At 40.5% G+C, this 27,456-nt stretch overlaps 4 protein-coding genes across 9 annotated transcripts in view; 3 read left to right on the top strand and 1 right to left on the bottom strand.

The window, feature by feature from the left end:
- The window catches only part of si:ch211-214j24.15 (GTPase IMAP family member 8), a 7,988-nt gene extending 4,306 nt beyond the window's left edge, over positions 1–3,682 (bottom strand). The window contains exons 1-2 of the mRNA XM_035655374.1: positions 3,539–3,682; positions 2,433–3,119 (exon numbers count right to left, since the gene is read on the bottom strand). Coding sequence (XP_035511267.1) covers positions 2,433–3,119; positions 3,539–3,563 — 712 coding nt within the window. The 5' untranslated portion in view covers positions 3,564–3,682. The remainder of the gene's footprint in view (positions 1–2,432; positions 3,120–3,538) is intronic.
- Positions 3,683–5,348: 1,666 nt separating this feature from the next.
- On the top strand, positions 5,349–7,313 carry selenow2a (selenoprotein W, 2a). The gene is made up of 4 exons (XM_035655375.1): positions 5,349–5,485; positions 5,676–5,773; positions 5,905–5,981; positions 6,269–7,313. Exons 1-4 carry the CDS (start codon positions 5,457–5,459, stop codon positions 6,350–6,352), a joined length of 288 nt encoding a protein of 95 aa, XP_035511268.1. The 5' UTR covers positions 5,349–5,456; the 3' UTR covers positions 6,353–7,313.
- Positions 7,314–10,752: 3,439 nt separating this feature from the next.
- slc4a1a (solute carrier family 4 member 1a (Diego blood group)) lies at positions 10,753–21,312 on the top strand. 2 transcript variants are annotated; one of them, XM_035655366.1, is made up of 21 exons: positions 10,756–11,030; positions 12,308–12,387; positions 12,658–12,713; positions 14,048–14,160; positions 14,247–14,293; positions 14,384–14,549; positions 14,634–14,769; positions 14,866–14,935; positions 15,029–15,071; positions 15,162–15,346; positions 15,441–15,648; positions 16,437–16,640; positions 16,731–16,879; positions 16,974–17,168; positions 17,290–17,535; positions 17,657–17,746; positions 18,702–18,868; positions 18,960–19,201; positions 19,298–19,467; positions 19,999–20,172; positions 20,287–21,312. In XM_035655366.1, the coding sequence occupies exons 2-21, from the start codon at positions 12,361–12,363 to the stop codon at positions 20,362–20,364; spliced, it is 2,766 nt and encodes a 921-aa protein (XP_035511259.1). In that variant the 5' UTR covers positions 10,756–11,030; positions 12,308–12,360; the 3' UTR covers positions 20,365–21,312. The 2 variants fall into 2 exon arrangements, with proteins under 2 accessions (XP_035511258.1, XP_035511259.1); XM_035655365.1 differs by having other exon boundaries at positions 10,753–11,030; positions 16,437–16,879.
- Positions 21,313–22,292: 980 nt separating this feature from the next.
- The window catches only part of ubtf (upstream binding transcription factor), an 11,066-nt gene continuing 5,902 nt past the window's right edge, over positions 22,293–27,456 (top strand). For 2 of the 5 annotated variants that reach the window (XM_035654513.1, XM_035654514.1), the window contains exons 1-10: positions 23,184–25,237; positions 25,324–25,382; positions 25,717–25,889; positions 25,987–26,070; positions 26,176–26,331; positions 26,435–26,499; positions 26,614–26,740; positions 26,838–26,948; positions 27,042–27,175; positions 27,273–27,414. In XM_035654513.1, the coding sequence (XP_035510406.1) occupies positions 25,224–25,237; positions 25,324–25,382; positions 25,717–25,889; positions 25,987–26,070; positions 26,176–26,331; positions 26,435–26,499; positions 26,614–26,740; positions 26,838–26,948; positions 27,042–27,175; positions 27,273–27,414 (1,065 nt within the window). In that variant the 5' untranslated portion in view covers positions 23,184–25,223. Of the gene's footprint in view, positions 22,846–22,935; positions 23,111–23,183; positions 25,238–25,323; positions 25,383–25,716; positions 25,890–25,986; positions 26,071–26,175; positions 26,332–26,434; positions 26,500–26,613; positions 26,741–26,837; positions 26,949–27,041; positions 27,176–27,272; positions 27,415–27,456 lie in introns of those variants that run through there. The other 3 variants (XM_035654515.1, XM_035654518.1, XM_035654516.1) reach the window with 3 other exon arrangements.

Here is a 27,456-nt window from a genome sequence, read left to right on the forward strand (position 1 = left end):
CTCGTTTCTCAGAGCAGGAGGTGTGTATGTGTTTCCGTGTGGACACTTTCTCGCTCAAGATGGTGTTTCCACATGTAGCTCTTGCTGTTCATGTCTCTAGCCACTCCGTTGGCAATGAAAAGAAATAAGGAATATTAATCTACACCATCGAGTATATACGTCCTATAGTTATCTTGTGAAGAGCGTTGTACGATCATGTTGAAAATGACGTTTTACAAATCTGATCATATGCCAACGATTGGACATAAAAACACCTTCTGGTTGACTTGTGTCCAAAAAATTAGTCTAATTCCTAGATTAGTTGTTTATTAATAGGGAGTAGTTGAAATAGAAAATCACACCACTCAGACAAATGTATTACAAATGACTATGTTATCAATGTACATGCACTCAATGAATAGTCACGACCTGAAAAACGAAAACGTGCACGCCCAGCAGATCCAAAAAAGTGAGATTTTGTTTTTTCCACTCTTTGCGCTACTTTGTTCTCCATAGTGCCTCCATCGCCTTTGTCTCACGATCACCCACAGTATCATTCCCTGCACACAGTCGGGGCTATCACTCTCATCCGACATACATCTATAGACATTTCATGTGTGTTGCACTATATGTAATGACCAGCCAGCCAACACTAATCCGCAATCTTATAGCATTCATAGGTTCTCCCTGCACTTGGATCCAGCTAACCCACTATTAGTTTATTGTCAGACTACTATGATACCAGATGAGTTTGCCGTCGAATCCTGAGATATAGCGACTGCTGCGAGGGACTCTCCCTCATTCATTGAAAAAAGCCTTTATCTCTTGCGAATCTAAACCATTATTTGTATTTATAAATCTCTGATGCACTGGCTCATTTAGTTCTCGGAGCCATTCCCAAGCACCAGGTATCCCCAAAACTAAAACATTTACAATGTTGACTGGTTTGTTCTACAAATAAGCACTAAGTGATGAGTTTATCTATAGAACCCTGACATCAGGCATGAGATGTCACATCTCCTTCGGCGCCTCCCATACCCAAAGATATGTAACTAGTATTGGAGCATGTTTGAGTGGAAGGCTCTTGTCGGGAGCATCCCGGAATCACCAGCCAGGAAGACTGTATAGGCCCCCGCGCTATGAGCAAGTCAAGCGCCAACTATACGTATATCTCCCTCAACTCAAACGGTCGAGAGGAATGTTTCGAGAATCTCCCGATCCTCTACAGCCCCTGAAGTATTCCCTTGCACTGCTTAGTCCTCAGCCGGCGTGTAACACCACAGTCACTCTTTCTCCTCATCGACACCACACCGTTCCTCCAACCCGACTCACTCCTGAGTGTCTGTTTCTCTCAGCAGCTCTTTCATCTGCTTGAGGCTTGCCCTCCATCACTAATGCTTCAGAGATTGTGGGTTCCTCAAGTCGTATTGATGATTATTTCCCAGAACCTTTTGCTCCTACCATTCACAATTTCCGGATATTAGTGATGGGCTCCGCAGCCCTTCTCTGAAAGAGTGAAAGTGGAATACTGGTATCCCGCATTTAGTTAGCTTATCGGTTGTTTTGTTCAGACTTCCATCCGACCTTTTTCACAGCCAACCATTGATCATGAAACATAGTAGGTAAACAAAAGGTTTTACCAGTGATAAATAATTAATAGGTTGACTCTGTTAGAACGGAGCCTTTATTAGTATGCATCGGTTACACCTGTTAGCTCACTATTTCAATGCAAAATGGCCTGCTGTGGAAAAGGATCCTATTAACGGACATTTTCCTATAGGTTACAGAATATTCATATCTGGAAAATACGCATGATCCGCTGCTTAATTGGCAGTTGTTCTGAGACTTACAATTCGCAGAATCGAATACCCGACTCTCAATACCATATATTGTCCAACTAATGAAAGGTGGAGCCAGCAGCAACTTAGTTGAGCATAGACTGAAGCGCTCATATGACTTTGTGCAGAATCTTAATCTTTGTAAAGTAAATTGTAACTAAAGCTGCAAATAGTACATCTATAATAAAAATAATAATATACGCGCTAAATGTAGTAGACTAAAAGAATTTGTATTTAAGGGTCCAGTGTGTAACATTTAGAAGGATCTATTGGCAGAAATGGAATATAATATGCATAACTATGCTTTTATTAGTGTATAATCACCTGAATATAGGAATTGTTATGTTTTTGAATGAGCCTTTTATATGTACAGATATCTTTGGTCACCTTGCATTGAGTCCACCATGCTGAAACAGTACAGTAGCTTAAAAGGGACAAACTAAATACTGACCCTAGATAGGCATTCGTGTATTTCATGTTCTGTGTGTATTTCTTGTTTTTCATGTTTTTTGTGGTCACCATAGTTTCCTTGTAACTTCACAACTAGATGCCATTAAGTCCTACACACTGGACCTTTTAACAGCCAAAATATGCAAAAGATTATGATGAACTCACGTCTCATGAGAGATCTATGTTTCTTCATTCTTATAAACCTCTGCCGAGCCCTCTCCTCCACTCTCCTCTTCTCCTCTGCAGTCGCCTGTAAAATGTTTTCCTGCATTTCAAACACTCTGTTTCCATTTTCTGTAACAAGTTTCTGTATCTTCTCCAGCAACTTTGTGACTTCAGTATCATCACTCAAGACAACAGTGTGACACCTCTGACTGCATTTCTCAGTGAGCCAGCGGAGGGCCTCTCCCCCCATCTGTACGAGCTCTTTTTCTTCTGTGTGTTTAGACCTGTCAGCAGAGATGAAGACCACCATGCAGTGACTCCACACCCCCTCACCCAGCAGGGCCACGTGCTCCTCCACGGCCCTGCGACGCTTCTCTGAGAAGGCTGAGCTGGCCTTGATTGTAATCAGGAATACATGTGGGCCCGGCAAGCACAGAGAGACGCTGCTTACAATCTCCCTCTTCACCAGCTCAGATGTGTCCTGAGCACTGAAGTCGCACCACCAGCCGGGGGTGTCCACCACTGTGAGCCACTGTCCGGCCACCACACCCAGCCTGCGGGAGCAAGAGGTCCTCTCTTTGGTGACAAACTCCTCTTTGCCCAAGATTAAGTTCCCCACAGAACTCTTTCCAGAGTTTCTGCCACCAAGTAAGATAATCTTTAACTGTGCTGTACAGCAGCCGTCCCCTGACAAAAACAATGACATACACACACAGAGGATAAAAGACAGAAATAAGCCCGAGACGGGTTAATATTAAAGCTACGCTAAGAAATAATTGAGAAATTAAGATAAATTGATAATGAAATAAATTCACAATCCTAAAAATCTACCCCCAAAATGACATAAAACTACAAAAAAAAGTTAGCTAATCAATGCAAAAACAATAAAAAAAAATAACAATATGTACAAAAATATGTAGTATGGTATGTAGTATGTACTCTTAGAGATAAGATACTAAGAAGACATTTAAACTGATAACTATTATATAATTATTACAAAGTAGGAAGCTGTTTGCATTTTCACAACAACACCTTTCAAATTAAAAATCAATACATGATCCTGGATGTAATGTGGTTGTTATGAGAGAAGAAGAATCAAAACTTACATGCTGACAGCTTGCTGGTTGCCATCTCACATTCATCTATAAGCAACTAGATTTTAAAACATTTATTCACATGTCGAATCCGTGTTTTCCGTGTTCTTTCTGAATAACGAGTGATAGCAGAAGTTTGTGTTTTATGTGTTTATGAGTCTGAAGGTTGTCTTTAATGAGTAATCAGACACATGCAGTGTAGACAGTAAGAACCACACCTCTCAGCAGCGGGTCGAAAGTCCACTCTGGAGAGAAACAGAAGAGTGTGTGAAGCATTTATACTGGACATTGAATTCCGACAGAAATAAGCACAAAACATGGTGAATAATGATCACTGAGCTTTTGTGGCACCCAGTAGAGGTGTGAAGTTCAATGGAAATATTGCACTTTTTGTGTATTTTAGTGCTATATAGAATCTAAATTATCTTTACTATTAATGACAACTCTGATAGCTGCTTCATGTTACATATTTCAGTTAGCATTAGCCCTTCATGTAAGAGGTTGAGACAAGTGTCTTATATGTTATTTTCAAATTGAGTGACGATTCCTCCGGTCTGATTCCTACATAATTACATATTTTTATCATTGAATTGTACATAGTTTTTCAAATTTGTCAGGGACATATGAGGGCATGTTCACCAAACAGTTAAACATAAAGCATAGTCTCTGTTCTCTGTCTCAACAATACTAATATTCTGTAACGTATTAATTATATGCTGAGTGTCATAAGTGCATGTTCATGCATTGAACCTGGGACCTTTGGGGCCCTTTAGGGTGTGTGGCGAATTCTGGATAATGCAATTTACACTTTAATGCTACTTCGGTCACATGATGACCATCTTTAGATAAGTTCCTGAAATCCCATCATTTCCATCACGGAACAAATTGAGTTCACATGTCAGGTGTGACCTCCCCAGTGGTCTGTGCCCCTAAGCAGTTCTTCCTCATTGTTCAAAGGGTTTCGCCCACAGGGTTTAATCATTGAAGTGTAGATAGCCTAGAAAGCCAGGCAGTGGTAGGATGTGACTCATCCTTTACTGAAGCATTTTACTATTTTAATTTTACTTTGCTTTAGCATTTTCATTTTCAGTTTCTTTATACTCCAATTCATTTCAGGAAGAAATATTGTGTGTTTTATGCCACTACATTTATTTAAGAGCTATAATAGTTGATGATCATTTCATAAAATATGATCAACTAACCCAACAGTATAAAAAAGTTAAACATTAAAATGTTGCTTTCATGTTACGCATCAATAATAATCCAATAATAATAATAATATAACTCAGTAGAAGCCATTCCTCTGCTGCACAATGAGTACTTTTACTTTTAATACATTTAGTTTTAATGTTTTATTTTGAATACTGGACGGCTTGTAATGGAGTATGTTTACTAGGCTTATACTTATTCCACCACTCTTATGTGGCCCAAATGTTATTATGCTGAAATGTGTAAAGTTAGAATAAGAGAATAAAACTCATGGTTTGCAGTGATGCCTTTCAAAATAATATATTTAAGGAGACCCATTATTTTTACTCTTAGAAACAAACAAACACGAAGTTTAAATGAATTAAAATGTGTTTTCGGGAATAATTATAAAACATCTTTAAAATAATGTGCTTTTCACTGCCAGTAACTACCAAATATAGGCTGTACTTGAAGTATCAAAGTAAAAGTAGCCCACTAAAACGTTACTTGAGTAAATATACTTAGTTACATAAATCAGTTTCTCGTGTGAAAAGGTTTTATTCTTCCACTGCCTCCCTTTGGTGTCGGTCTGTCAGCTGTCTTCACGGAAGTCTCCGAGTTTAAGCTCCGCCCCTTTCCGCTACTTAGTGATACGCAACGAGCGCTCCTCCGCACAGCTGACAGTCGGTCAACAACAGCAGCAGCAGCAGCAGCAACAGCAGCAGCAGCAGCAACAGCAACAATGGGGGTGACAATTAAAGTGGAATACTGGTAAATACATGTTTTCTGATACTGGTTTTAATCCGTGTAAGCTCTCAGCTAACTGCTTGTGTCGGGTCTCCTGTATGAAGAGAGCTTAGCATCATTAGCTCGCAGCTAAGCTAAGCCTGTTGACTTTGCAGCACTGATTGAAAGATACCTTAACGCCTTGGGATGTGTTTGTTTTTTCTCCTCCATGTAGCGGCGGATGAGGTTACGGACCCCGCTATCAGGAGCTCGCCCACGCTGTGAAGGCTGAGTTTCCCGATGCGGTTCTGTCAGGCTTCGTGGGCAGACAAGGTAATTCATATCTGAGCTGAACTCTCACCCACAGTTTGTCTGTGTCCGATCTGATTAATGTGACTGTATCTGTCCACCAAAAGAGGGGTAAAGGTCATGTTCTTATCTTTTTTTTTTTGTGTATTTCATAGGCAGCTTTGAGATTGAACTCAACGGGCAGCTGGTCTTTTCCAAGCTGGAGACGGGTGGTTTCCCATATGAGGATGATGTAAGTAACAAACAACTGCTCCATTAAATGTAAATCAGAGCTTCTGATTTGTGCACCACTTCCTCCTTGTCCAAAGGGTTTCGCCCTGCAGCGGTCTAAGTGTAGAGCTCAACAGAGCTCATTGTTAAGACACACAGAAAGGGAGGCAGTGGTAGGACGTGACTCGTGCATTTCCTGAAGCACATCACTTAATTAATTTTACGTTACTTTGCTTTAGTGTTTTCATTTTCTGTTTCTCTCTACTCCACAGCCTCTGATTTGTGCTTTTCTCTCTCCCCCTGTCGCAGGTCTTGAATGCAGTCCAGCTTGCACACGACGGGAAACCTGTGCCGAAGATCACCAAGAGCCGTGCACCGTGCGTCATCATGTAAACCTTCCTCTTCCGTTCTGCTTCAACATCAGCAGCGTCAAGACGGGCCAGTGCGACTGTATACTGCCAATGCCACCTCTGGTCCGGCCCCGCTATGCTTCAGCAGCAGGCTGGGTTGAGGACCTTGCTTTATACAAACCCAGCAGAGATGCACTATGACCACTAGCTGCTTTGTTTGATGCAGCTCTTCCCTCTGGCTCCCCTCTCTTGTTCTCATTGTGGTGCTCCAGGCTGTTAATGATTACTGTAACCTAAAAGGTTAAAGGTTATGGTATGATGAATCCATTCCTGGCTGTGCCCTCCTTATGGGAACTGAGATTGGGAGAAGAGGTTGCAGAAGTGTTGGAAGGGAGCTCAATATTATTTTCCTACAGCCTCATTGCCTGGCATTCTCTAGCTGCCTAATTATGGTTTTTCCAAGTATTTGTTTATTGATCTCACATGCAATTAATAATTTTCTTTCAATGCAAGGGCAGCGCAAAGCAGTCACATTTTTTCAGCATAAAGGGAGACTCTTTGTTTTTGCCTCTGCACCGCTCTTTTAGAGGCTATTTCAAACACTCTGATTACTGTATGGGTCGTGGATAGCGATGCAATGTCATATAATTTGTGATTGGTGAATGCAAAAATTTAGTTTTTCTTTTTTTATACATATCAAATTGGAATAGTTTTAAACTTTAAAATGATGCAATTGTTTGCAGCAGCTCAGCTCTGCTAAAAGTCCAATATGAATCTGTTGTTCTGCTGTCAGGGTATTTTTTGTTTTGTTTAAATGATAAGCTCTCCTGTAATTAAAACTGGTCAGGTACTAGAGCGATCATCAGAAGTGCTTCTGAAGACCACCACCCACTGGTCTGTCAGCTCACACTAGTTAGATGTCAGCTCATTTTACACAAATCACTCGCTTTGTTTACTCAGATTTACAAACTGTAGACTTTGAATAAAGATAATGGTTGTTTAAATGCTGGTGTTTGTCACTTTTTCATGATGTCAGTGTCTTTTCTCAGTGTCAGCGTACTGTGTGGACAGTGTGCATGGTTATATATGGATATAAAATGGTTATTATGCAAAGATCTTTTGTAATTGCTCTATAATTAGCCTTTAGTCTTTATCCAGTATTACTGAGGTCTGAGTGTTAAACAACACACGCCTATTATGTACACATTCCTAACTGGGTGCGGTGATGCTGTGCAACCCTAGAGGCTTGATCCTATGAGAGTCATCCCTACCAATCATTTTACCGTACAAGTCAAACGGGTTTTTGTTATGTTAACAGCCTGCATGGCAACAGTTGCTTGAGCTGAAGAATGCTGAACCTGAACAACAGTACTGTATTCAAGCTTATGAGTTGCACCTACACAGAAGTTACATTTCAGACAATACAAATGAAGATTTATTTCATACTTTAATGCCCAGTTGTATTTAAGATTTAAGGTATACATCTTTACTTTAACACATTAGGAAACAACTAAAATACTTGACTAGATAGAGGTTGCATTTGTGAAAATCATGATTTCATAAACGTTCGTCATGAGGATCATGTGTGAAGCAGAGCATGAGACTAATCATTTAGTCATCCAGTAGTTTTTACACATTTGTTCCACTACGGGGTGCCAAACCCAACAAAGACTGCCATCTTCAGTATTTGGTCTCTGGCATCCCCTAGCAAGAAAATAAGATAGTGTCATACTGCAGTCAGAAACACAGATCATTGAAACAAAGACAACAAGAGTGTGAAAGTGGAATGAAATGCTACAAACCCAGAGGGTGTTTTCACAATTTGTACTGCTATAAATACATTTTTATCAATGATACATGACTGTATATACTGTTCCAACTCTATAATGTTGTCTAAATAATGTTATGTATCATTATTTGATGAGGAGTCCAGAGACCACTGAGCACAAACATTTAGGAATATAGAAAATGAGTCATTGGTTATAAATTTAATTACAAACAAAAATGAGCATTTATTAGTATTCTGGATTGAATGATTGTAATACTGGTTAAATGAGTTTTCTTAACGTAAATTCACAATGATCCACACTGTATTTTCTACTTGTTAATGGACAGTTCAGTATAATACACTGTGACTAGGTGGGTCTTTGCTGCTGGCTCTGGCCCTTAGTGATAACTCACAGCAGCCTGCTTGTTGTAATGCTGATAGAGACCATCTGTGCTGCCTTAGTTAGACCTCCAGTTAGAGGTTTGAAATTGTGCAGTGCCTATAAAAAGTATTCAAGTTGGGCCTTCCAGTTACAGATGTATTTATACTACAATCAGTGGAAAGATTTCCAGTGATGATTAAAGGGTGGCCTATTAAAGGGGGTGCATACTTTTACATTTATTTTGTATCTTTTTTCACATCTAGAGTCTTTTTATGTTGATTGATGTGAAAAAAGCCACGTTAAATCTATTCTGATTCAATGTTGTATGGCAATAAAACATGAAAACTTGCAATGAATGAAACAGACCTTACATCCTTTTGCCGTTTTCCTAATATGTATCACATTTCATCCACATGCCTAACGCTGTTAGCTGCCTTATGCTCTATCCTCTTAAGCTGGATTGCTATACGGTACCCTACAAATTAAATGGTTTGTTATTTCACACATTTTTCAAATGTTGCACTCTGTAAAACAAGATTTCAAACTGTCTTTGTATCTCAATTTGCCTGCTTCACATACCATAAAATTCCCCAAATAATGTAAAGACTAAAAATTACAAAGATGTCTGTGTATGAACATGTCTATATGAAGACTGGGAGTGTCTGTATATGGTATGTTGAGGCACATGGACACACAAGATAGCTTCCAAAACTGGTGATAACAGGCTTGTGCCACAAGTGTCTTTAGCTGGGGCCCAATGTCCCTCACTATGTGGTGCATGTAGGTTTTTTTTCTCTGTGTCGTAAGAATTATCATGGTGGTGCACTCCAGCATGTGGACCATGAGGTTGACATTGCTTTTTGGTACAGACATTGTCCCCCAGACTGTAACTTTTAAAAATCTTTAGTTTGTCCAATACTTTGGTTTGCAACCAGATACCTGCATTAGCCTCCGCTGTACTTTGTGTTTAGTGTTAATTAGCAAATGCTAGCATGCTCATATAAGATGATGACCACAGAAAACGTACTTCTTGAACACCAGCATGTTACCATTGATCACTGCACAATAGACTTCTTCTTGTGAAATTACCCAGTAAAGCATCCATGTAGCCTAATTACTGACACATCACTGGGTCATGTGGCCTTGTTGAAACTGGAGGCTGAAATCAATTATCAGGGCAGTTGTGTTTGATTTCAAAGACAGAATTGAAGCTTTTGTCTGTAAGAATCACAGCCTCTGGAGATCATCCTGTACATGTCTGTCTGATGGTGGCTTTCCATGAACTGTCATTAACCTCTGAGGAAACCAGATCACACTGACCCACTGACCAAGATGATTAACCCTTAGATGCATAAATGGGTCACATTTCATAATTAGTTCATCAATGTATTCCTTAAAAATCTTGTTGATGATTTCCCCTGTTCGTTTTTTTATTCTTCTCTTTTACTTCAGAGTAGATCAGAGAATTCTGACAACTTATTTTATTAAAAGTATTTTTCCATTTTCATTATTTTACTGGTTCACTTCCTCTTGTGAAAGTGCACGAACCAATTGAAAGGTGTTGTTAACCTCAGCTCTAAAATTATTGGCAAACATAAAGATCCCTTGAGCAGCTTAGCAAATCCTCAACTTTTCTCTTTCTTTTAATCTATACACTCCTGTATTTTGTATCTTTGGATTATTTTTGTGCATCTGCTTTAACTGTTTGTGTGTCGCCTCGAATTTCCCCTTGAGGGATGAATTAAAAGCAATTTGAATTTCACTGAACTCAGTCATGACTCCAATGAATAATCTTTTAGTTTTAGGTGGTTTTTTGTGATAATAATCGGTGTCAACCTCTGATGTTTTCCTCTCTCCCCAGTCTGTGTTGCATCCTTGTGTCAGTGTCTGTTATCAGACTGGGTTGGACCCCTAGCATCCACTTCCAGTCAGCTGCAGAAGATTTCTAACCCTGTCGCTACCGCTTCACACAAACTAAGTAAGCTTTAAGGCTGCAATGAAAAAGCTGGGTTTAATGTGTTTATCTCATCACTTTCCTCAAGATAATCAAGTGTAGAGGAACTACCCCCCCATCACAAGGGAATCCCCAGTACGTAAACAAGATGACGTACCAAGATGTGTTCCTTCTGATACTATATGTTGCCCCCTTTTCTACCCTCTTTACCCCCTGTGTGCCCCTCAGTTAGGATGACTTTAGGCTTGCTGGTCCAAACAAGACAGGTTCCTCTTACTGCCCCGGACCAAGCTCAGACTTGGTTCAAGGTTGGGAGGGCGGAGTAGGGTTGGGATATCCCTGCCGCAAGGTGTCCCTGACCGATAGGGCTGCTTCTCTGTTACACAGGCCTTATCTCCATTACCCCCCCGCCAGGTTACTCAGCAACCAGGGGGGTTGTGGGGTACATCACTTCTCTGGGACGACGTAGTTTCAAATGGGTGTTCCCGCTCCTCTCGTTCTTTCTCTGTACTCATCTTTTGGTTTGTCCTGGCTCACTTTATCACCGGGCTCGTCTAGGCTGACAGAGGTTGTCCTGTTTCCAGTGCTGGAGACCAGGTGGGAGTACCTGCATGCAGGTAAGGGTGTGGCCTTCTCTGGACAGGGGTCAGACATACTTTGTGGTACTGCTGGACTAGAGTGTAGTGGTCAAACAGGAGGGATATCTTAAGGTTCCCTGAGGAGAGGAGCTTATTCCAACTTGTTATGTCTCTGCCATGTTCGTAAGATAAGGGCAGGAGTTCAGTCTAAACTCTTTTCTTGAGCTGAAATAATTTTTCTAGGAAAATAATATTAACCTTTTCAATCAAAGATGTTTGTTGTGCATCAAGACAATTCAAAGATTTTATACTCATTTGTGGTCAAGGTCAAGTTGAATTATTATCTTCAGTTAGTGAAAGCCATTGAGGATTTTCATCAGCTGTTGCAGTTTTAGAAATATGTAACCTACTTATTTTGCCTTTTTTTAAAAAAAATGTATTTATATTCTTACCACTAAATGGCAATGTCTTGTTAATATGTGGTGCCATAACATGCTCAGCTATACTGGCCATATTGTAGATTTGTTTCTTTCAGGTATTACTATCAAACATTTCTTATCAGTTTTGTACATGTCTGAAATGAAGCTGTAAAAACTGGCCCTTCATCCACTAAGAAAAAATATTTAATTGCAATTGTACAAAGAAAAGGTTTGTTCAGTTGTTTGTTAAATCCACAAAAAAATATCACATAGTGTTACATTATAAGATTGTGGTGAATTTTCAGTATTTCTGTCTAAATTACTTTTGTATTACTTGATATTACAGTAGCGGCATTTCAAGCATTTCACTGTACTGTTACTGAGGAGAACAGAGAAGTCTGGTTAAAGAAGGGTGTAACCCAGAGATAAGGCTATGTACGTCTTCTATTTAAACTACAACGCAGTTCACATTCTTAACGGCTAATTGACTATCTGTCCTGACCCGTGGATCTGCAAGCAGACTCAGAGCAGCTGTGTGATGGTAGATGGCGGTATCTTAACCAAAGCTGCCTAAAAGCAAGTCTTATTGGTTTCTGTAAAGTAACAAACATGTTCCTTAATAGTAAAAACACCTTGCCAAGTTTGCTACAGAATAATGGTACGTTTGCAATGATTGCTATAAGAATATAATATATATTTATAGCAGATTCTGTGCTTTGGATTCTGTAGGTGCACCTGCCTTAAAAGTCAAAACCCACTACTCAATATCACCAGCTAAAAAAATGAACATAAGTTTAATGTTTTAATGCTTTGGTCATTTCTAATTGTGTTGCATTTCTTATATAATAATAGTGTTATATATGTTTTTTATGCTCATCCACTCATTTTCTGTCTTAGGGAATGCATAAAAGTAACTGAGAATTAAAAGATTCAACACCTGAAAAACATCAATGGAAAACAATCTCAGTTTTGAGGAGGTTGGTCTTTTTTCCTTAAACTTCTCAACAGTGTACCATCTTCCACATTTAGATTCAGTACATTTAGCATTACAACTGCCGCAAGATATATTGTCATATTGAAGCTCCACAGTTGTGTGCTCAAATAATTCAGAAAAATTAGCTCTGGATGGAGACTGTGGAGTTTTATATGTTCAATAAATCTCGCAGTGAAACCTATTTTCCCTTTATCGTTTTATTTTCATTCAACTTTCTTCAATTAATTCCTTCTCAACTTTCCCTCTCTTCTAGGGCAGTGACATGTCGTATGAAGACAATGACTCAGCTTTCCCCTCTCCAGTGAGACTGTGAGTCCATTCTCTCATTTAGGCCTCTCTGTTTCACCACTGCTGTGCAGGTTAAGCTTGCATGCCTACACCACTCTGTATATGTACTGTAAATATGTGCAGGAATTCTGCATCCTGTGTCTGATAAGATAAAGGTATTGGGTCTTTCTTGCCCTGAATTGAGCATGTCAGGCAGTGCTCCCAAGATGTGTACCACCCAAACAAATCCCTCCAATCAAATGAAACAATATATATATATTAGTTATATATAAGTTATAGTTAAACTGCTCTAATAATTTGTTTTAACAATGTGTCAGATTACTTTAGAGAGTTATGACCACATCTGCAGTCCCTACCAGCTCTACATAGCATTTTTTGATGTATTCTAGCTGGAGCAGGCAGCTATTTTAAGTGAAAAAGCTCTGATAATCACCACTGTTCGCACTATAAACAGCTTCTGGTCATAGTGGTACACGTAGCAGCTAAAGAGCCAGATACCTAAGTTAAAAGGAGAGTGAATACATTCACCAGGTGACCAGAAATACAAATTCCAGGGAAAGCTAATGTTGCTCCATGTCTTTTTAATATAGTAACTGGATAATGTTATGTAAGCAGCTTTTTCGCACTGCCCTCAAGTGGTCAAAAAAGAAATGAATGCAGGTTTAAGTTCAGGGTTATGCTGAAGTCAGGTCACATTCCTATGCTTATGCTTATCAAGCATTCAATCCATCTGTTAACTATGAAATTATTAAGTATTATTAAGTATTTACCAAAATTTAAATAAAATCAGGGAATACCTACCTTGAGGTATGAACATGGACAAAGTGATTTTGCTTTTCCATTTATTTGCTTTCAGAAAAATTAAAGATTTACAGACTACAGGGTATTTACAGCTAGTGATAAGTCAGAAATAATTTTCACACAATGTAGCAGCTTTAGGGCCACAGCTGAGGAAAGGCTTAGCCAATCCTCGAAGGAAGCTTTATTTTTTATTAAGCTTATAATACATATGCCTGAGAGTCTTATCTCAAGGCACAAAACCAAACTGTACAAGCAGTCAATGATAAGAAATAGGTTGAGTAATATCGCCCTTCTGTGGCCAAGAAGAGAATAGCACTGATAGCAGACTGAAAAAAATATTACAATTACAGGCTTCAAATCCAGTTTAACTTACAGTCATGATTATGGGAGTGCATTTAAAAAAAAATAATAATAATAATTTACTCTACCTGTTGTGGCTGTGTTGAATCATTTCACAGGCAGTAAGATCACTGGCATGTTGTGTGCAAGCTCTGGTGAGACATTAGGAGGTGAAGCATTTGTTCATCCCTGTTTCTGTTTCTCCACACCACCAGGACTCCACCTCGCCTAAGCGGCATCTATGACCTGGAGCAGGGGAGGCAGGAGGAGGAGGAGGGCGAGAATGAGCCACCTATGAAGGCCGTCGCCATCCCCGGTGTTTCAGAAGGTAGGTCCCTCTCACAGGCCTCTCACTGTTGGTGATTTGACTTTTTACGTCTGTGCACAAATCACTTTTCTGTCTCTTTATTTCAGCTTACCTGAACCTGAACACCAATGCCACCACCAGGGGGGATGCTCAAGTTAGTCGACATTCATCAAATATAAAAGTTCATTAATAGAAACCAACATTATCTGCTGGTATGTTTATTAACCACGCTGCATTGTCACAGGCCTATGTGGAGCTGAATGAGCTCCAGGGCAACACCTGGCAGGAGACCGGCCGCTGGGTGGGCTACGAGGAGAACCTTAACCCTGCCACAGGAATATGGGGTCCTTCTCATGTCTCTTACCTCACCTTTAAGAGCCTGATCCAGCTGCGCAAGACCATGAGCACAGGTGACTTTGGTTTTCTTAAATGAAGCACAAATCAGTATATGTTTGATGAATATGTCCAATTAAAAGCAACTCAAATGCACTCAGGGGCTGTGATCCTCGACATGAACGCCAGCAGTCTGTCTGCTGTGGCCGAGAAGGTGGCTGATGAGCTACTGAACAAGGGTGAGATCCGCTCAAGTGATCGGGATGGCCTGCTGAGAGCTCTCCTCATGAGACGCAGGTAACACACAGTACCCACCGTTTCTTTCGATAAAATCATAATGCCATACAAATGTGTGCAGCATGTACCTTATGCTCATTTTATTTCCCCTTCCAGTCAGACTGAAGGACCTGTGGTTACTCCCTCTGGAGACATTGAGATGCAGACCTTTTCTGTAACCAAGAAGGTATACATTTTTAATTTTTCGTCCATTTTCATCCTTTGAGTGATAATCAAAATCATGTATTCACATAACAGAGCTTACATATTGTTTTTGCAGAGAGACAGCTCTGACAACATGGAGGCCTCAGTTGTCCTCTCAGGTAATTTCACGTCATTCAGATGCAGTTATGTGTCTCCAGGTTTTTGTATTCTGGAGCAGACATGGCTAAAAGAGTATGTTTTTTCGATAGGTGCTCTGGACCTCCTGGAGAAACCAGTGGTGGCTTTTGTGAGGTTGACTGACTCTGTGGTGATTGAGTCTGCCCTGGAGAGTCCCGTCCCTATTCGCTTTGTCTTTGTGTTGGTGGGCCCCAGCCAGAGCGAAATAGACTACAGTCAATGTGGCCGTGCCATGGGTGCTCTGATGGCCGACTGGGTGAGAGAGATGCGGCAATGAGTTTACACAATCTCACCAACCTACTTTGTTTGGCGCAGGTGAATTAAACTTTTCTGTGTTTCTGCTCTGACAGGTGTTCTGTCTGGAGGCGTTCTTGGCCCAGACCGACACAGATTTGACCAACGCCATCGCTGACTTCATGGACTGCAGCATTGTGATCCCTCCCACTGAAATCCAAGATAAAGGAATGCTTGAGCCAGTTATCAATTTCCAGAAGAAGATGCTGCGTGACAGAGTCCGTCCCATCGACAGCCGTCTTGCCTTTGGTGACAGGGTCAAAGGTCAGTTTACAGTACAAAGCAGCCAAAACTTACAGCTTAAATGTTATTCATGAAGCTTTTGTGTGTTTACGCTATCCCTACTATATAATGCGGACATGTGGTTCTTATCATAGATTTATATGTCTGTTTTAAAGCAAACGTTTTTTTTTAAGAAATATGTGTATTTACTTTATGATAGAGCATTAGATAAGAAGACTTATACCTCTCATATCTGTCCATTAAATACGCAGCCACAGTCATCTGCCCATTTGCTTAGCATAGCATAAAGACTGGAAACATAGAGAAACAGCGAGCCTTGTTCCAGCTACCAGCACCATTAAAGCTCACTGATTAACATGTTATATCTATAAAAACCAAAGTGTGAGGGGATAATTTGCCTGGGGTTTTTCGTGAGGCTATGTGCTGACTATTTATTGGCCAGTTTTTTTACATATATATTCATCTAATTCTCCACCAGAAGGCAAATAAGAATAATCCCTAAATGTACCTTTTTAACTGAATTACAATGATTAGTCCTGACCTTTTATTTAATAAACATGTAGTCATATTGCCTCTCTCTCATTTGTACTGTGGGTAAAATTTCAGAAATTAGATGCTTAGATACCCAGTCCATTATGAATGATTGAAGTTGGAGAAATTATTGGTGAGAAATTATTGTAATTGCTGTGAACCCGATTTACTATAGTTAAACAAAACCATCAGCTGGATTGCTGAAGTAAATTATTGCATATTTTTTAGCATTAAAAGGAAAAGGCAGATTTAGTGATTTAATGTCTCTGCCTGTCTAGTTGAGAAACCTCCAGAGGCGCCACGGGAGGACCCTCTGGCCCGTACAGGCTATCCTTTTGGCGGGATGGTGAAGGACTTGAAGCGCCGTTTCCGTCACTACATCAGCGACTACACAGACGCTCTGAACCCTCAAGTCCTCGCTGCCGTCATCTTCATCTACTTTGCAGCCCTGTCTCCGGCCATCACTTTTGGAGGCCTTTTGGGTAAAAAAGAGCTCAAGATAGAGAGTGTCTGTTCTCTCAGTTTATTGACCTTTGATATTATTAATTATTTTCTCTTTTATCTCACTCTAGCTGACAAAACTGATAAAATGATGGGCGTGTCAGAGCTCATGATCTCCACCAGCGTCCAGGGTGTCATCTTCTGTCTCATCGCTGCCCAGCCTGTCCTTGTCATCGGATTCTCCGGACCACTGCTGGTGTTTGAGGAAGCTTTTTTCGCTGTACGTACTGTATGAGTTGTCAAATGTTAAAACTCCTGAAAAACATTTCTTTTTCTTCATTAACATCTACTTTTCTACATTCATTCCATATTAGTTCTGCAAGTCCCAGGACATTGAGTACATTGTGGGTCGTATCTGGGTGGGGATGTGGCTGGTAGTGATCGTGATCATCATTGTGGCCGTGGAAGGCAGCTTCCTGGTCAGATTCATCTCCCGCTTCACTCAGGAAATCTTCTCCATCCTCATCTCTCTCATCTTCATCTATGAGACCTTCAATAAGCTCATCAAGGTTTCCTCACCTCCTCTTTTCATCCATTTCACACCACAGACACAATTTTCCCTTTTAGTCATCGCTGCAATCGCCCGCATTAGTTGTTCCTTATTTTGCTTCCTATGACTTCTCATCTCAGATCTTCAAAACCCACCCTCTGATTCTGAACTACGATCATCTGAACGACTCAATGGAAAACCCCTTCCACCCGCTCGTCAAAGAGCACATTGAGTACCATCCAGATGGCAACGTAACCATTCATGAGCTGGAGGTTGAAAGGCCATACCCCAACACTGCCCTGCTGTCCATGTGCCTGATGTTTGGTTGCTTCTTCATTGCATACTTCCTCCGCCATTTCAAGAATGGTCATTACTTCCCTGGCCCGGTAAGATCAACTTCCTGTGTCTGTAGATTGTGTAGTTTTGAAAAGGCTCTAAATGGAAAAACCAATCAAGTAGGTTCTGTGATTTTGACCATGATGTATCTTTTGCTCTCTGTCTCACTAGCTTCGTCGTTTGATTGGAGATTTCGGTGTCCCCATTGCTATTTTCTTCATGATTGCTGTGGATATCAGCATTGAGGACGCTTACACTCAGGTAAGTGTTGTGTCAGCGTGAGTTAAGTTTTTTCAGTTAACTGTCTAAAACAAAAAAAAATCTATTTATGTAGTTATCTCACGTTAGTATCAAGGACCTATAGGTGGGCCTGGTTCCTCTTATTTAGATATGAGCTCCCCCAAAAACATAGTTTGTGAAATATTGGGGGGTGTCTTAAATACTTACATTTTTGCCCTGCATTTCTCTGTAACTTCATCATCATGGACCATACGTAAAATTTGGATATTATTGATGTATTATTCATGCATTAGGGTGATTCCGCACTAAGTCACTTTAATAAAGATACATGCATGCATCTTTGTTTGCAATTTCAACACACTCAACTTCACATCACAATCTTCTTTCTTAGTCCCACTCTGTCTGTACTCCACATTGCCACTTTTCATTTCTCTGTTTTGTAGTCAGGGTGCTGTAAGTGAGCTCCCCCGAAAGCCATGATTTCGTTCGCACACTGGGTGTGGATTTAGTGTAGTCAAAGACAAATGCAATAATTTTGAGTCATTAAATTCAACAATATCCACTCTGGCCCCAAGAGTTTTGTTTCAATAAAAGATCTGAGTTTTATTCCGTTTTTTACGCTGTTATGTGCATTTTTATTTTAACAAACAGACCCTTTACATTTAGGTTTATGATGGACTCACTGCAGATGCTTGTAGCTTTTGTCTGATGTTTTGTCCATTTATACAGTCCTGAAGAAACAAAACACAGTTTCAGCTTTGATTTTTATTTTATTTAATAGTTAATGACAAATGACAAATAAACTTAGACTTGAAGGTTAGTAGTTTAAGGTGACATTGGATCGTGGCATTACTTGTAGCACTTCGGATCACATGTTTAAATACAAATAGGGCCAAACTGAAACTATGCTCAGTTCTGTGATTTGTTTGTTGTTGTTATAAATGAGCTGAGTAAAGATCTTTCTGTTCCCTTGTAGAAACTGGTTGTGCCAAAAGGTGTTGAGGTGACCAACCCCAGAGCCCGGGGCTGGTTCATCAACCCCATGGGAATAAAAAAACCTTTTCCCTACTGGATGATGGGTGCCTGCTGTGTACCAGCACTGCTCGTCTTCATCCTCATCTTCCTGGAGTCCCAGATTACTACGTGAGTGACACTATGGTTGTATATTAGCCTTCAATATTACTCCATGTAATCCCATCCAGAGTTTTTTCTGATATTCTCTGTGGATTGACAGGCTGATTGTGAGCAAACCTGAGAGGAAGATGGTGAAAGGATCTGGTTTTCACTGGGATCTGCTCATCCTGGTCACCATGGGAGGCATTGCCTCTATTTTCGGGGTCCCATGGCTGAGCGCTGCCACTGTGCGATCTGTCACCCACGCCAACGCTCTCACTGTCATGACCAAGGGCCCGAAACCAGAGATTGAGAAGGTGATAGAGCAGAGGATCAGTGGCTTTCTTGTGGCCATCATGGTTGGTAGGTGCTGCCATCTACAGTGCTGATACAGACACAGCAGGGTCGCATTAAATTGTCATTTTCCTTTAATAATCATTCACTTTCTGTGATTTACAGGTGTTTCTATTTTCATGGAACCTATTCTGAAGATGATTCCTATGACAGCCTTGTTCGGCATCTTCCTCTACATGGGTATTACCTCTCTGAGTGGAATCCAGATGTGGGACAGGATGCTTCTGTTGATTACACCAAAGAAATACCATCCCTCTGAGGCCTATGCCACCAGGGTATGCAACCTTCTGAAATACAGGACTTTGCTCTAATTATTAATATATTATACACCCTTGTGTCTCAAGTCATATAGCTGTACTGTGTATAGACTGAAATATGATAATTTTGTGTCTCTTTGTGGTGACTTTGAATCTGTTTGTGGTCATTTTACATCTTTTGGTCGTCATTTTGTGTGTCTTTGTGGTCATTTCACATCTCTTTGTAGTCATTTTGCATCTTTTTGTGGTTGTTTCACATCTCTTCAGAGTAATTTGACTAACTTTCCAACAAGTAATGTTAACAGTCACTTCAAACTGAGACTCTGGCCCAGAGGCCCTGTGACCCCTTGGACACCTGGGTCCAGTAGACCCTTTCAGAAATCCTTCCATGCAAAAGACTATCACATTAAATTGTACATGCGTTGTTTTTTTTTAACTGCCTATGACAATCTCCCAGTAAATTATCTAAGCCTGAATTAGCATTCTGTTTCCATGTTAGTCTTTGGCTCTGCGTTCCCTGTTAAGCCTGTCCTCTGTTCATTTGTGTAGGTGAAGACCCTGCGGATGCATCTATTCACACTGATCCAGCTCGTGTGCCTGGCTATCTTGTGGATGGTGAAGATCAGTCCCTTCTCCCTGGCACTGCCTTTTGTTCTCATTCTCACTATTCCTCTGCGCATGGCCATGACCGGCACGCTCTTCACTCCCATGGAGATGAAATGTGTAAGTACCTCTCTGTATATGTTGCATTAACCCCTAGGGTCAGGCACACATTATTGTGTTACTTAGGTTTCTCTGTTGTAACTGGATGTGTGTGTGTGTTTGTGTGTGTTGCAGCTGGACGCAGATGATGCCAAAGTGACATTTGAGGAGGAACCTGGGAAGGATGTGTACGATGAGTGCCCACTCCCATAAACAACACCATATCATTCATGTTTCATTCACAAACTTTCAAATGAACTAATTTCTTGACTGCCATTAATCTTTAAAAATATGTATTGTTGTAAACATACAGTTTCAAACTATTCTGTTCTGTTACTATTATTATTTGTCTTTAAAGGAAATTACCTCTCATTTCTAGAATTCATACATTATTCCTATAGCTGAATCTGTGTTTCTTCATCTTTTATGTGACCATAGTTTGGGTTTATTGACAATGCTTCCCTTTTTTTGTTTCTTAAATCAGACTGTTTAGTGATTTTATGATGGAGAAACATTAGATGTCTTTAAATGAGAAGTAATTTCCCTTCGGATGTGAAGTAAATCCATTTATAATAGTTTTTTTTCCTTTAGTGCATAACTACAGTATAGCTTTAAAGTGAGTACCAGTGGTGCCACATTGTAGATCTGCTCATGTTGTAATAACATGACTGCACCTAACTTAATGTTCCCTATTTAAGTTAAACACATTTGATCTATTCACTTCTTTACACATGCACAAATAATGCATTTTTATGGGACTTTGACTTTGACTATCACACCAGCCTTTAGCCCTATACAGTAGTCTTCCTTAGTTTATTTTCAAAATGTGTTTTCAATTACTCAAGTTTGCTCCATTTGACATATTGTGTATGGTTTTCCTGAAGAATGTTTAGAATGTGTATAGAAAGATGTTTAACGCACTTATATCCGATTGATTATTGCTTTTATGATTATATAATGTGATGAGAAGTGATGGGTGAAGTGTATGATGAAATATAATTGTTTGAGCCGGATGTCGTACTTATGATATAATCAGGGAAAAGCTTAATTGTAAATGCATCCTATTAGGCCTTTTTGTGTTGCCTATCATGTGTTTGTGTGCCTGAAACACTGTACATGCTATGGTTTTTCATTTTATTAAAAATAAAACTGCCTATAATGTGCCTGTCTTTATTAATGCATTAGAAAATACAATATTTCACATCACTCGCATAGTTTTAATAAGTAACAAGAGAGGGTTGTTCAATTGCGTGACACTGAATGATGCCTTCAATGTTATCCAGAAAAATACAAATTTAAGCAGCGTGTAGTTTTCTAGTGCTGCCAGCTTGGCCAAAATTAGCTCAAACCACGTTCACCGTTTGAATTATTTATTTAAATCCAGATGATCAGAGTATTAAAGATGGATCAGGTAAGTGATTAAAAAAACAGTATGGCAGGTTCAATATCCTTTCACAGATCCAGTACACGTCCGGATCTGTCATGGAGAACCAGAGTTTTAATAAATACATAAATAAGTAGTTACTTGTCAATACAGAACATAATGACACTCCTTCGAACAGTTTCCATTTATATCTTATTTCATTTGATAAAGCTACTTTCATCAAAAAGTCAGATATGTGATTGAACAGAAAGACAGAGTGGAATAAACAAATACAACAGTAATTAAGAGAATATCAAATTAACTATACAGACCTTGGAAGCAGGAGAATTTGACAATACTAACTGATGAATATGAAGAAATTAAATAAAAATGATCCGCAACAAACACGGTATGTCAAAATAAACTGGATGAAGTAACATTTCAAGATTGCAATAGTTCCCAATCTATGGTTACATTACATATCACATATACCCCCTCATGGTTTATTTGATTTATTTTAAACACGGTCAAACAAACACATCGACATCCAATGTTTGTGCCCGCAATGGAGGCAGAATTTCCGACAGCCACGGAACGCAGCACAGTTTAACAAGGCCTGAAAGTCATTTGTTTTCCTCGAATCGGACTGAGTGGATTGGACGGCCGCGGGTTCCGCCCACAAACACACAAGGTGGAGTTGAAAAGAAAAAACATGCAGGGCCAAAATGAAGCTGTCAAACAGCCTCTTACTATTTGCTAAAAGAGGAATCGAGCAATGTGAAAATGCATGGAGGCTTGCATAGAAGACCCTTTTTAGGTAGTTCTCTCTAAAGTGGAAGTCTGACATTGATGAGTGAAAATTAAAAACTTTTATTTTTATTTTTAAATGAAAAAAAAAAAGTTAATTATACTAAGTTATGGGAGTATGTGAGATAAGCTGAGTGCATTTATATTAGATAACAATTGGCACAACTTCGGCTTTCATGAAACTTTCCGCTGCCATGTTAAAAAATATTCGTGGTTCAAACTTCGGGCCGGAGATCTGACAGCGTCGGGCTGCGGGAGCAACTAAATAATGGCTCTCGGTAGGGTTTCAGAAACAACGGCGCAAGGTCGGAAAAATGTGGATGTTCCGGCGTAGCGAAATGGTTGGATGGAGAGAGAGGAGCTGCTACGCGCTGAGTGGAGGGAGACGGCGAGTGAGATGGAGGCGGGGGGGAAGGACCATCTCTGCGGGGACTGGAGCCCAGGACCGACGGCGCAGTGCTGGCTATCGTTCAACCCTCCCCTTCTTCCTCCACAACGACACCGAGGCTCACGCCGAGAGACAGGTAAGCCAACAAAACAACCGCTCGGGCGAGAGTGTGCGATAAACAACCCCGAATAAGGTTGTTTTGGTTTTTTTTTGTTTTTAAACACGCAAAATCTACCGTTTAATGTTCAATTATTTTGTTGTTAAAAGCGCCGCGGTCGTCAAGCCTCTTTTTGTAGTAGCGAAATAAACCAACCGCTGTGGCAGCGTACAGACGAGGTCGGCCATAGCCGGATTTCTTGTCCTCTACAGCGGGGAAGAAAACTGGATGTTAAGACCCGGAGGTAAATGCGATAGCGGCTTTTAAAAAAAAAAAAAAAAATACACCAAGCGATTGTTTTATGCTAATTCCCGTCATCGAAACTCGGCTGTTCGTGCTTGTAGTCGGGGTATTTGCGTGGGGGAATTAACGGTGGTTTCCGCGCCGAGACCTCCATGCGGCTGTTGGCGGAACAGCCAGCCGCCTCTCTCGGTTAGCCATCAGGGATCTCGGTTTAATATCTCACCGTGCAGAGACTCGCCCTCTCTCTCCCCCTCTCTCTCTCACTGACTAGCCCAGAACCACCGACGACCGAGCTCGGAGAACCCGCCTTCTTGGTCTCGTTTATGCGCTTTTGGACCGAGGGAAGGGAGTCTGCAACGCCCTGGCTTTAGTTTTAAGCTCCGTTTTTCTGTGTTTGCAGTGCGCCATTGGACCTTGTCACGGTAGGTTTCTTCCTTGTAGAGCAGAGCTGAAGCATGGCGGACCTGGAGCTGTTTGTCGCGCCAGTGAAGCTGCTCTGCCTTCGGATGTTAACATGTTTCCTTTGAGCTTTTTTTCTTTCCAGCCAACAATTTATACTACAGTTTATCCGCGCGACATTGTAGCACAAACCGTTAACAGCCAACCGTTTCCGTTTGAAACGAACTCTCCGGTGAAGTGAGGTCGAGGCTCTTTAACGTTTAACCGTTAAAAAAATATTTTCCATTTTCTTCTTTCTTCCTGCGCCTCCGCAAGTCCTTCCAACCCACCACCATGACATTTATCTCGGACGTTTTGCCCAATTTGTTTAAATGTAATTTTTACAGAACTCCATTAAATCTGTTGTAACGAATTTTAAACGTTTAACGGTCGCTACATTTTTGCCGTTATAAGGTTTTTTTTTTTTAAATGTTAAATAGTAAAATTATGTAGAGGTCCACCAAACCGGATAGGTTATTAAATACAGCTAGGTAAACGCAGAGTTTTGTATTAAACGGTAAAATTTAAAAATATATTGGAGTAAAGTGCAATTTAAATGTTTCATTTGTCGTGCCAAGTTGCCCTTGGGCATGTAACTTAATGCTTGAGCTCCCAATTTGTTATCATCCATATGTTGTAATATTATCATACTGAAATTAAAGATATATTTGACGTTATAACGGCTCCAGGTGTACGTTAAGGTATCTATTTAGTCCCAGAAATGCTGATAATGGTAGTTTTTAATGCAGCTGGGTCACACCGTGGACTCCACAGTGAGCTGGGGCCACCAAGGACACGATGAACAACGAGCAGCCGCCATCATTGGAGCACAGCTCGGCTACGCCTCGCTGAAGAATGCTCTGGGTTTTGCTCTCAAATCGCCACATTTAACGCCAAAAACCTGAATAAAGCGGTCTGTAAAACACTCTTGGAACACATTTATTAACTGCAAGCAAATTCTCATATCGATTTCCTCGCTCCAGCCTGAGTGAACACTGGAAGAGGGAGATTATAGGGTTGCATGGCGGAGCTAGATCCGCGTCCATCGGTGATGAGGCGCCTGTGCCGAGTGGCGCATTTGGCTGCAGTACTTCCAAGCAACCATTCCCCCTTGTCGGAGACCGAAAGCAGATCCCCAGCCCGTGGTCAGCTGGTCGCCTACAGCTGCCTGTCCGTCCACTTCCATTCGCTTCCTCCTTCCGTGTATCCTCCCCAACCTCCGACAGAAAATCCTCCATTACCGGGCGGACCGACAGAGAGAAAATGGTCGCTCCTGCGTGTCCACGATACTTTTGTTGTGGAATAAGGATAGTAATAATACGCCAGATTCCCGCTGGCAGGATTTGCTCGACGGAGACTGCTGTTGTCGCTCTAGTTGTGCTAGTTGAAGCCCTCCGCAGTGTTATTTGAGATTTGAAGCCGTCACAAGCAATAGCCTATGTCTCACCATGTAGCGTAAACGTTTAAGGGGCGGTGTAATGAACATAAACCATTATGTCGAGGCAAATTTAAATCCCACGACTTGGAAACATCGGAGTTTTACTTTTTTTTTATATATATATCAAAGACAAAATCACTTTTGGAGAAACTTTATGAATCATTTGCGCATTAAAATGACATTCTCGTTAAATTATGTGATTTAATAAACATAACTATTATGAGTGTAGGAGCGAAGTATGAACCTACATATGTATGGATTTCAATGTTTTTCTCTATTAAAGTTAATGTTACTGTAAGATATATGTTTGTTAACTTTATTTTTTATTCTTTTTGTAGATACAAGACAGTACACTTACAAATGAATGGGGAAATGGAGGCAACCACCCAAGTCCTAGGTGGGATTTTATAACAGCTTTGCTAACTTTGTATTCCACAATTAATCCACAGAAACAATAGATTAATTATTCCTTTTAAGACGCACACAATTACAATTAATCTGCTATTATAAAAACGTATATTAATGATATAATGATGCTTTTGATTAATGTATTTTACATGTTCCTGTAGCAATTATAGTGATCTTCTAAGAGTAAACCTACTATTTAGTTACAGAAAACTCTTTATTACACACACACAATCTAAAAAGTCAGTATGTAAATTATATAGTGATTTTAATAATGACAGTTTCAAGTGTTATTTTTGTTATTTATTGTTTTTGTGTTATCACAGTGTGGGCGCAGGATGACCTATTAAAACTGCTGGAGGCCATGAAAGTGGCCCTGCCCCAGAAAGATCTGACTAAATACAAAACGTCAGAGTCCCACCTCGACTGGCAGAAGGTGGCCTTCAATTCCTACACAGCAGAGATGTGTAAGCAGAAGTGGCAGGAGGTCTCTAAAGAGGTAAGCCACGTTTGGCAATATTGATATTGATTGTTGTTTATTGTCTTTTTTCCACTTCATTGAATGTGCATGTTTTTTTTATCTGCCTTATCCACAGATTCGTAAATTCCGGACCCTAACAGAGCTGATAGTCGATGCTCAGGACTACATCAAAAACCCTTACAAGGGCAAGAAAATAAAGGTGAGTTAAAATCGATATTTCACACAACCAATGAAGAACTAGTTGTCTGAGTGGAGCTTAAGTCTTAAGTATATTCACTCTGCTTTTCTCCCCCACGATACACAGAAACACCCAGATTTCCCCAAGAAGCCACTGACTCCGTACTTTCGCTTCTTCATGGAAAAGAGGGCCAAGTACGCAAAGTTGCACCCTGAGATGAGCAACCTAGACCTAACTAAAATCCTCTCCAAGAAGTACAGAGAGCTCCCCGACAAGAAGAAGGTTAGTCGAAAACAAAGGCCATTGCTGATACATTTGACTCTGGCACCGTTTGATACAGTTTCTGAAATTCCAACAAAAATATTGTTTTCTATTCTTTCCACAGAAAAAATATGTTGACGACTTCTTAAGAGACAAAGAATCATTTGTTCAAAGCATGATGAAGTTCAGGTGAGATTACTAGCTTTCACAATTAAGTAGTATTAACCCCGGGGATATAAGGCCTGCGCCTGCGGTTTGTATAAGGAGGCTAATTGTGCTTAAATGTTTTATGTGTAAATGCAGAGAGGAACACCCAGACCTTGTGGAAAGCATGACCAAGAAAGGTTCAAATGTACCAGAGAAGCCCAAGACCCCCCAACAGCTGTGGTACAACCATGAAAAGAAGGCTTTCCTCAAGACACACCCAGATGTAAGTTAAAGCACCTACTACACCACGTACAAAAAGCACCCTCTTAAACTGTGACTGCATGATACCATGGATGTTAATTTTCTCTGTCTGCCACCAGGCCACCACTAAAGACATTAAGGACAGTCTTGGCAAACAGTGGACACAGCTGTCTGACAAGAAGAGACTCAAGTGGATCGGCAAGTCTCTGGAGCAGCGGAAACAGTATGAGGTAAGACTTGGCTGTTAGAATTACGAAGGGTGATGATGACATGCCTTCCTTCTTTCTTCACTGTTAACTATGTTTTTGTTTGCAATATTCTAGGAGACAATGCGGGAATACATCCAGCAGCACCCAGAGTTAAACATGACCCAAAATGATATCGTAAAGTCCACCCTGACCAAGGCCGAGAGGCACCTGAAAGACAAATCTGACGGCAGACCCGACAAACCACCTCCGTGAGTCACCGCTGCAAATCCACCGCTGACACATCTGCATGATGCTGGTTGAGTTGAATTTGTTTAAATGTAATGTGTTATGTGCATATGATTTCAGAAATGGTTACTCGATGTTCTGCGCGGAGTTGATGTCAAACATGAAGGATGTACCCAGCACGGAGCGCATGGTGATGTGTAGCCAACGGTGGAAGCTGCTGAAACAGGCTGAGAAGGACGCCTACCAGAAACGCTGCGAACAGGTGAGTTCAGAATCAGCAAGTGTGTAATAAAAAAAAAAAAAA

This window comes from Morone saxatilis, unplaced genomic scaffold (genome assembly GCF_004916995.1).
Source record: "Morone saxatilis isolate NCDOM2014 unplaced genomic scaffold, NCSU_SB_2.0 Contig14, whole genome shotgun sequence".
In the NCBI taxonomy this organism is placed as follows: Eukaryota; Metazoa; Chordata; class Actinopteri; family Moronidae; genus Morone; species Morone saxatilis.

What these genes read in the sequence shown, in the direction of transcription:
- slc4a1a (XM_035655365.1), top strand. Translation starts at nt 12,361, where the DNA reads ATGGAAAACAATCTCAGTTTTGAGGAG. An exon ending in TTCCCCTCTCCAGTGAGACT is followed by an intron (nt 12,714 to 14,047) that starts GTGAGTCCATTC and finishes CCACACCACCAG; the next exon opens with GACTCCACCTCGCCTAAGCG. An exon ending in GCTCTCCTCATGAGACGCAG is followed by an intron (nt 14,770 to 14,865) that starts GTAACACACAGT and finishes TTCCCCTTCCAG; the next exon opens with TCAGACTGAAGGACCTGTGG.